The sequence below is a fragment of the Gallinula chloropus genome (assembly GCF_964237585.1).
Source record: "Gallinula chloropus genome assembly, chromosome: 31".
Lineage (NCBI taxonomy): Eukaryota > Metazoa > Chordata > Aves > Gruiformes > Rallidae > Gallinula > Gallinula chloropus.
In genome coordinates, this window is record NC_140116.1 from 2,062,869 (window position 1) to 2,073,178 (window position 10,310).

Sequence of the window (10,310 nt, forward strand, 5' to 3'; positions counted from 1 at the left end):
ATGCTCTTCATGCCCTGCTAAAAATAAACCGCTCAGGAAGGCTCTGGCAGCCTTCTCAGTGCTTCAGGTACTTTGAACTGAAAAAAGCCAATAAAACACAAGAAAAGAAACTCTTCTTGGGCCACGTGATGCTGGGGAAGACTTTGGCCAAGCAGTAGACAGCAGATCCAAAGCTGGTGTCCACCGTGGTTGTAGCAAGTTGCATCCCCAAACGTGGGCTGCAAAGATGCTCTAAACAGCACCAGCAGCACACATTGCTGCTTGTCTCAGTCAACGTCTCTTTGAAGCCACTAAACCAGCCAGTGGGATGGCACTGGCAGATACCACCATGTCTTTGCCACACACCAGTGACAGTTGTTGGCTGAGATACAGCCTGGGTGAGAAGTGGATGAAGCAGAAGTGGAGTACCCAGGAGATGCTGTTGCGAGCAGCTGATAGCATGTGGTGAAACCTGCTGTCCTGGGGAGATGGCTCGATCAGGATTAGGCCACTGGACTTGCCAAGGGGAGAAATGGCCAACTGCATCTCTGCCTGATGGAGAGGTGAGCAGGGAGCTGTCTTCTCACCGGGGGGAATTATAGTTCATCGAAAACAATTTCACCTCTGCCTCTTAGTTTCCTGAAAGCTGATGAAGAGGCAGAATTAGTGGAGAGAATGGATGCCATTCTATGATTCTATGATTCTGTGAAATCATTTCCTACCCAAGGAAGAATCCAAGGAACTGTAGAATCAGCCACGGTCCATCTCAGATACACCAAGAATAATCGTCTGTCCTGAGCTGACTGGGCACCGATGTCTCATGCCCCTTTTATTTTGTTTCTCTAGAACTTTCTCTGAGCTCAGCCACATTTCAGAGCTTTTACATTCTTCAAACACATGCAAAGCACCTGAACATTTCACCAGGGAGGATCTACTCACCCACTCTTACCCACAGCTACTGTTAACCGGTCTAAGTGCACCATGTTCTGATTGTTTCTAAGTTGTGCAGGGAACAGCTTCAGTATCTATATTATTTTCATTAACACATTGTTTAAATCATCCCCTGACTATTATTCTTTCTTTCTACACATTATGGTGGGTTGTCATCACGTCAGTTTCTCCTCTTTCCCCATTGCTCTCAGAGTTTGGCTCAGAGCATCACATATTACTGCTGCAGTCTTATCAAAACCTTAACACCACATCTCATTACTTCTATGCCTTGATAGTAGGACCACACACCTATGGACCAGCAGTTGGCTGCTGGAGTCAGAGGATCTGATTTTCTTTCAAGTTCTGGCTTTTATTAATTAACATCAGTTAGAAAAAATAGTTGGCTTGGAATAAATAAGGGTGGAACATTGTGGCCCTTGCCCCAAGGTCATTGCTGTGGGAAGAGTTAGGACCAGATAGGACCTGAGATGTCTACAATGCCTTGGCTTCTGAGATGAGAAGGATTTGGTCTTATTTCTGAGCTCTTGCAGCCAGCTGTCTTCCCCACACGTCCTTCTCCCATCTCCTCATCAATTGTTTCTGAGAAACAAAGCAGGTATGCTCTCCATGCCCTTAGAACCCTCCCAACTGACCCATCCTCAGTCCCCTTGAGTGCTCTGACTGGGTCCTGGCTACTCCCACCCCCAGAAAGACCTCAGCTCCCCATTAGCATTAAGAGCCACCTGAATTCAGCAACAGCTACTACACCCCACACAAGGGGCACATCAGGAACAGCCACTCTCAGCTTTCACTGCTCCTCCTTGCACCGTAGCTCAGCATAACCCTGGCTTGGGAGAGGACCTGAAGGCTGCAGCCCCAAAGCAGGGAATGAGCTAGGTCCAGATTGAGAAGCTCCCTGGATCTGAACCATTCTGTGTGCTTACAGCAGGACGGGGTTTTGCTGCTCTCCCTTGCCAAACTGCCTGCCCTAGACCAGCCCCTGGTGCTCTGGAGTTTCCCAGCCTCGATGAGTAGCTAATGCTTATCACCGCATCAGAGCAGTTGGAAGACAGTTGAGTGTCTCTCTGAGTGCTGATAGAAGGGAAGGCTTTGCTCTTGGAGATAAGAAGCCCTCCCTGAGGAGCCAGGGGAGTTCGTTGATATCAGGGTGTCTTCCAGCACTTTGCAGGCACAGCCTTTGAACGTGGGAGATGGTGAGGCAGGCACATAGACAGCAGCCAGAGAGGGCTGTGTTTTTGAGGTCAGTTAACTGAACCCCTTGCTATCATCTACTTTCTTTTCCCTAGAATTATTTTTCTTTTGTTGATCAAGCCTTTGCAGTGACCTCTGCAAACAGACAGTCAAATCCTCCTGTTTTTGGAGACAGATTAACTCAGGAGGGTATTTCAGCCTAAGTTTTTTAAATGCTTAACAGCTCCCTCCTTCTGCTCCCTGTCTGCCTGAGAAGCTGCCTGGTTCTTGCTGCAGTTCTAGAAGATGCAGTTTCATAAACATCTCCAGTCTCGTCCAGGGGACAGCAGGTGTGTCTGGAGCAAAGCTGATCACTGCCACCTTGAGAGAGCTCCCTGCATCATCCCCTCACAGGAAATCCCAGCTCAGGTGGTTCTGTGTCATCTGATCATAGAATTATAGACTGGGCTGGGTTGGAAGGGACCCCAAGGGTCACAGAGCTCCAACCCCCTGCCACAGGCAGGGACACCAACCTCCAGGCCTGGAGCTACACAAGGTTGCCCAGGGCCCCAGCCAACCTGGCCTTGAACACCCCCGGGGATGGATGGGGCACCCACCCCCTCTCTGGGCAGCCCCTTCCAGCCCCTCACCACTCTCTCTGCAAAGAACTTCCCCCCAGTCTCTCCTCTCCCCCTTCCCTCCTCCAGCTTCACCCCATCCCCTTGTCCTGCCAGTCTCTGCCCTTTAACAAGCCCATTCCCCTCCTGTTCCTGGGGTCCCTTCAGGGACTGGGGGGCTGCAGTGAGGTCCCCCCACAGCCTTCTCTTCTCCAGGCTGACCCAGCCCAGCTCCCTCAGCCTCTCTCCGTAGGGGAGCTGCTCCAGCCCTCTGATCATCCTCATGGCTCCTCTGACCCCTCTCCAACAGTCCCACATCTTCCTTTTATTGGGGCCCCAGGTCTGGACACAGGATTCATGAGGACACAGCAGAGAGACCCCTCTCCTGATGGAGCCCAGGATCCCATCACCCTTTGAGCTGCAAGAGCCACTGCTGGCTCATGTATTAGTAAAGCAGAATGTCTAAGCCACCTTTATCTAGAGGAATTCAATAGATCTCATTCCCAGCTTTGGGTAGTTGGGGTGGGTGGGACGAGCAGGTCATGCACAGGGAGGTTGGGCTTGGTTGTACATTCAAAGCATTTGAAACCAAGGCGGGGGGGTGAAAGCTTTTGGTGAGGCTGTTTTGGCACAGTGCTGCTCTCAGTTTCAGTCTTCACCATATGGAAAAATATATACTGCCTTTTGCATGTTCAGCTTGCTGCCTGGTGATACTCTTGGGCAGTGAGAACAGCAGACACTCCCACCTTGTGGCATGGGTGGAAATCCTCTGCCATCTGCTGGTACGAGTTGGTGGAGCAAAGGCTGGTTAGATCACACTCAGAGAATCGTAGGGGTTGGAAGGGACATCGAGAGATCATTGGGTCCAACCCCCTGCCAAAGCAGGGTCCCTAGGACAGGTCACACAGGTCGGTGTCCAGATGGGGCTGGGATCTCTCCAGAGAAGGAGACTCCACACCCCCTGGGCAGCCTGTCCCAGGGCTCCCTCATCCTCACTGGGGAAAAGTTCTTCCCCATGTTGGGGGGGAACTCCCTGTGCTCCAACTTGAGCCCATCACAATGGCTGCAAGTTGGAGCATAGGAAGAACTTTTCCCCAGTGAGGGAGCCCTGGGACAGGCTGCCCAGGGAGGTGGTGGAATCTCCATCTCTGGAGAGATTCCAGCCCCATCTGGACACCAACCTGTGCAATATGAGCTGGGGAGCTGCTTTGGCAGGGGGGTTGGACCCAATGAGCTCTCAAGGTCCCTTCCAACCCCTGGGATTGTGTTCCCAAGTAGGCAGCAGAGGAGCTTTGGGACACAGGAGTGTTTTTCCAAACTCGGGAAACGTCTGGGCCAATAAACCAGGATTTCCTTTCAGTCACCTCAGTAAATTCACTCAGCATTATTTGATGTAGCACGACTGGGTTGGAGCCAAGGGCTGTTTTCAAGCTGTCTCCAAAGCTGTTTGTATTTTTCTGCTCTGCATCTTATTGCAGCTCCTTTGCTTTTTCCTTCCCACCGTTTATCTTTCACAACACCAAGCCTTGCCTGTGCTTCCTGTTTGGCTGTGTGGTTGGTAGTTTGCTCATTTGCTGTTATTTTTGACTTCCATCCAAGCTTTGTATGATATTAATAGCTATTTCACAGAACCGTAATCTTCCTCAGATCAGTCCTAATATTAGCAGGAGAAAGAACCAAGAACCACTGCTGAGGCCTGTGGGACTTGAGCTCTGAATTTCTTCTCCATTCTGCCAGCACTGCCTCCAGCCCAGCTCAGCCCAAGCCCCAGGGAGTCAAAACATCTGTGGTAGGGTTGGAAGGGACCTTCAGAGGTCATCTAGTCCTACACCCCTGCAGTGAGCAGGGACATCTTCACTAGATCAGGTTGCCCAGAGCCTTGACCCAACTTGCATGGCCCCATCCTGACCATGCCAGGTCACAGCTTGTCCAAGCCTAAGCACACAGAAAGGAGATGCTTACGTGAGGATTCAAGAATTGGAACTTCATGGTAGTCTAATGGTTCAGAGTGTGTCCAGAGGAGGATCACAAAAATGATCCAAGGGCTGGAGCACATCTCCTGTGAAGACAGGCTGAGAGAGTTGGGCTTGTTCAGCCTGGAGAAGAGAAGGCTCTGGGGGCACCTTATGGAACCTTCCAGTCCCTGAAAGATGCCTGTAGGAAGCAGGGGAAGAGCTGTTCCCAAGGTCATGTAGCAATAGGATGAGGGGTGACAGTTTTAAACTAGAGAAGGGGAGATGTAGGGTAGATATTAGGAAAATGTTCTTCACTCTGAGGATGGTGGATCATTGGCTCAGGGTGCCCAGAGAGGTGGTGGAGGCCCCATCCCTGGAGATATTCAAGGTCAGGCTTGATGGGGTTCTGGGCAACCTGATCTAGTGAAGATGTCCCTGCTCACTGCCAGGGTGTTGGACTAGATGACCTCTAAATGTCCCTTCCACCCCTACACATTCTATGATTCTAATGCCTCAGTCTAAGCAAGATCCATCAGTCTCAATCACCCAGTGACAACAGCACCAACAACCAATATCTAAATTACCCTATTTCTATTCATGGATTTCAGTGACCAAAAAAACCCCAACTCAACACAATAGACACAAGTATTTTCCACCCCATTCCTCCAGTGAGAAGATCTCCCTACTTCCTTTGCATTGCTGTAGTGACACATCAGCATCCTGAGGGGGAAACCAATATGGATAAGGCTTTTTTCCTTCTTCCTTGCTGTGAGGAATATGATAAGCTTGAGGGTTTCTTCATCCCCAGTTTAGGGTCTACGTGGGGCTATTTTTAGTATTTTTTTCTATTCCTCACTATACTTAAACCTTTCTTTCCAGGGCTGCAATTTTATGTTTCATCAAGATGTACTGCAAATCCTGAATCTTCCTATCACCTTCCCAAACTGTGTCCTTCAATACTCAGGAATGGATCACTGAGGGGTTGCTAATAGCCCTGGAGCCATCCTGTGCTCAATGAATGCACACTGACCCTCTGACAGCACTACCTCCTCCCTAAGGAAATACAACAGATTTACTAGGGACACAGCAACTGGACCTCAGGTACACAAAACTATGCAAATTTAATTGCTGGAAATCAATTAGGTGACAGCCACCTCCTCACTAAGCAGTTGCTGCTACAGGTAAACCAACTATGTCTGAGTTTTGGGAAGATCAGGACAGATGCAGGCAAAACCAGCCTGACCAGCACCAAGGACTCGTGGAGCCTTTAGATGTTTAGCAACAATGGCAATGCTGTATTTACTTCCCACCACCCAGTATCCTCTGGGATTTCTTTCCTGGTTATCTCAGAATCACAGGGGTTGGAAGGGTCCTCAAGAGCTCATTGGGTCCAACCCCCCTGCCAAAGCAGCTCCCCAGCTCATATTGCACAGGTTGGTGTCCAGATGGGGCTGGAATCTCTTCAGAGAAGGAGACTCCACACCCCCTGGGCAGCCTGTCCCAGGGCTCCCTCACCCTCACTGGGGAAAAGTTCTTCCCCATGTCGGTGGGGAACTCCCTGTGCTCCAACTTGCAGCCATCGCCCCTTGTCCTGTCCCCACAGACACTGCAAAGGGGCTGCCCATTCCCCCTGCATCCCATACTTCAGATATTTATAAACATTCATAAGGTCCCCCCTTAGTCTTCTCCTCCCCAGGCTGAACAGCCCCATCTCCCTCAGCCTTTCCTCACAGGGGGGGATGCTCCAGGCCCTTCATCATCTTCATAGCCCTCCTCCAAACCCCAGTCCCAATTTGTGAAGTAGTTTCAAGACTAAGATACTTTCTTCTCTGCTTCACACTTAACTCTTTCACTTTTACTTCCTGACGTGTTTAATTGGGCCCTGCCCAGAAGGAAGTGCCTTCACCATTTATCAGTTGACAAGCTACAGACTCTCTACCACCCAGTGTGGCAGAGGCACAGCCCAAGCCACCGCTCCCTGACAGCAACACAGAAGCCACAGCAAACATGAGGTAAGGGCACAACATCTGTTCTTGGAGCAGCTCCCAAAGGGTGGGTTTGGGGTGACAAGGCTTGGCACAATGTCCTTGTTCAGAACCACAAGAGTGGTTAAGGTTGGATGGCACCTCCAGGAGTCACCTTGCCAAGCCCCTCCTCAAGCAGGGCTGCCTAGAGCAGGTTGCCCATGACCATGTGCAGGTGGCTTTTGAGTATCTCCAAGGATGGAGACTCCATAACCTCTCTGGACAATCTTTACCACTACTCAAGCATCCTCATAATTAAAAGAGGAAAAGTTTGGTGTTGACTAGACAGAGCCTCATGACTTCCAGTCTGTGCCCATTGCTTCCTGTCCTGACACCAGGCAGCACTGAAAGAAGCCTGGCTCTGTCTTCTTTGCACTCTCCTTTCAGGTATTTATATAACTTGCTAACATCCCTCTTCCCTATGCTGAAGAGCCCCAGCTTGCTCAGCCTCTCCACCTATAAGAGGTGCTGGAGTCCAACATCTTCATGGCTCTTTGTTGGACTCTCCTTGCTAAACTACCTCTTGCCACATCCTTCAGATGAAGTCACAGCCCCCTTTCCTGCCCTTGGGAAGCAAAAAAGGTTTCAGGGTGTGGTTTTGTCTTGCTCTACTCTTTCTGTTTCTTACAGTCCAGAGAGTATTTGTCTTATCTCAGACGAGCCAGCAGCCCTGATCTCAGGCACTAGTGACTCCCCTTTGGAGAAGCCTCCCAGCCACTTCCCTGAAGATAGGCTGGTGGCAACAAAGAGTTACAGGTTCTTCAGCAGCTTAAGCATAAGGGACTTGTTGAACTAGTGGGGAGACCCCCATCCTCCATCCCTCCAGGAAAAATTTCTTCACTGAAAGGGTCGTCAGGCATTAGAACAGGCTGCCCAGGGGAGCAGTTGAGTCGCCATCCCTGGAGGTATTTAAAGCACAGTAATAAACACACTGCTTAGGGACATGGTTTAGTGGTTGGACTGGCAATGTTAGATTGATGACTTTATGATCTTAAAGGTCTTTTCCAACCAAAAAAAAGCTAGAAGCTTCTTTCTGCTTGGTGTGGGTACCACTGGACCCTGCACATGCTGCCTTTCCATAACCCCCATTTCCTGCGTTGTAGTGAGGAGCAACTGAAGAAGTTGGAGGCCCTTCAGTGTCATTTCACCTGGCACTTAGATGTAACAGACCACACTGGATTCAAACATGTTCTGCAGAAGCTGGCTGTTGAAATCAAGCACACAGCCCACCAAAACCAGGCAGCACTCTTGGGGCTGCAGGCATACCTGTACCACCTGAATGGGCAGGACAGAGAAGCTCTGCAAAGCCTGAAAGATGCTGAAGAGCACGAGAGACAAGATGAGCAGCTGGCATCTACTGCTGATTCTTTAATTATCTGTGGGAATTATGCTTGGATCCACTACCTTCAGGGGTCTTTTCAGGAGGCTGAAAGCTATCTGGAACGAATTCAGCAGCTCTGCCCAACTCCTTGGGATGCACGGCTGATCCCCTACATCCAGGCCCAGAAAGGTTGGTCTCTCTTGGCTATCAGAGCCCGAAACGGGGAAAGGGCAAGAGAGTGCTTTGAGGTGGCACTGATGGTTGAACCAACAAACAGTTATTTCCATGCAGGGCTAGGAATGGCTCTTTATTTCTCCTGGAGTTACTTCTGGTATCCTGACATAGCAAAGAAAGCCAGGACCCAGTTGGAAAGAACTGTCTTAGAGCAGCCAGAAAACTACAGAGCCAAAATATATTTAGCCAAGCTGCTTGAACGAGAGGATAGAGACAGATCAATTCGCTTGATCAAAGAAAGTACAAACAAAAGCACTGATCCTGAGGTCCTCAGAATTTCAGCTATGTTCTGGATGCAACAGTCTCCAGCACAAGCATATGAGATACTACAGCAAGCCCTGCAGCAGGATCCAGGTTACCACCTTCTCTACCAACTTTTGGCCAAGTGCTACAAGAAACACTGGCTGCATGCAAAGAATGAAGACAAGGGGAATATAGTGGAGGCAGCTATCAAGGCCCTCAAGCAAATTATTCAGAAACATCCAGACCATGACCTCCTGTTTGTAAAGCTGCAGTTAGCAGAGTTCCATGGCACAAGAGACCCAGCACAGGAAGAGAAGATCTACAAGTCGCTACACGAGAAAAGGGACTCCCTGAGTCTCAAAGGCCAACAAGCTCTTCACCTCTACTGGGGAAGATTCTTCCTCTACAAAAGGAAATCGCTTGAAGAAGCTAAAGCAAAGTTTATGGATGGTTACAGAATTCCCATGCTGACAGAAGAGAGGAAGGAGTGTGCCTGGAGGCTGGTGAAGATGGCTAGGCACAGCCATGGAGACAAAGCTGATGCCATTCACCGCTTCCTCCAAGAGACGGACCGCCGCTTGCCTACGGAATTTGCTGGAACCGACCTAGACTGGTTGTGGGATCCCCCGTCTAGAGAAAGTGGAATATTCTTTTCACAAAGCTAGAGGGCATCAACGAGTAGCGTTTATCTGTCTCCAACAGCAGGCCCAGTGCTTTGGATAGATAGAAGGGTGCTATCAGCTTGCCAGACTGTCCCATTGCTCATCCATTAAACACAGGCCAACCAGGAGATAAATGACTGCCTAAAACACACATGCCCTGCCCTCAGTGCTGCTTCTCCAGGAGGAAGGAATGAAAACAAAGGAATAATTTGGCCGACAGGGTCTGAGCACAACCCTTTGCAGGTGTACACCTGTCAGTCCATCGAAGTGACCGCAGAGCAGAGCCGAGCGCTGATACAGGCAAAACAAGAAATGAACTCCCTTCAATTATCAGAGTTCTGTCATGTGCAAAAGATGAAAAGGTGGCTTCCCCCTGAAGATCAGAGAGGCTGAGGGAGCTGGGCTGGGTCAGCCTGGAGAGGAGAAGGCTGTGGGGGGACCTCACTGCAGCCTTCCCGTCCCTGAAGGGAGCAGAGGAACAGGAGGGGAATGGGCTTGTTAAAGGGCAGAGACTGGCAGGACAAGGGGACAGATTAAAACTAAAGGAAGGAAGGTTTAAATTAGATATTGGGGGGAAGATTTTTACACAGAGAGTGGTGAGGGGCTGCCCAGAGAGGGGGTGGGTGCCCCATCCATCCCTGGGGGTGTCCAAGGCCAGGTTGGATGGGGCACTGGGCAACCCTGTGTAGCTCCAGGCCTGGAGGTTGGGGGTTGGAGCTCTGTGACCCTTGGGATCCCTCCCAACCCAGCCCAGTCTATGATTCTACGATCAGTAACTGCTGAGGGGGCTGTTAAGAGGGTGAAGCACTCATATACAGGACAAACAGGTCCCTGGGCTGCCCAACTGCATTAAATGCGAATGGAGCACGAGCTTTGCAGCTGATGAAGGAGCACATAGCTGTGACTGTACCTGCATTAATCCTTTGAAGCACGTGTGCCTCATGTAAACAGGGGTTTGCTTTCTCACACTGGTACCCATTTAGGAGGAATTACTAACCAATGTAAAGAGGAATTACTGGGAGGGCACTTCTCTCTGTTTCTGAAGCAGATGTAAGGCTTATTAAATGTAAGGCTCATTCTTGGATCAATAAATATTTCCAGTTCTCTTCCATGATTTTGGTTTCCTTTTGTTTTGGAAATAGCACCAGACTTTC

The 10,310-nt window shown here is 49.9% G+C and overlaps 1 protein-coding gene across 1 annotated transcript; it reads left to right on the forward strand.

Moving 5' to 3' along the window:
- Positions 1–6,791: 6,791 nt before the first annotated feature.
- On the forward strand, positions 6,792–9,386 carry LOC311202753 (interferon-induced protein with tetratricopeptide repeats 2-like; the record flags this gene model as incomplete). The annotated part of the gene is given in 4 exon segments (XM_084277383.1): positions 6,792–6,816; positions 6,819–6,952; positions 6,956–7,083; positions 7,800–9,386. Coding segments are annotated over 4 exon segments (1,647 nt in total). The 3' UTR covers positions 9,160–9,386.
- Positions 9,387–10,310: the final 924 nt, after the last annotated feature.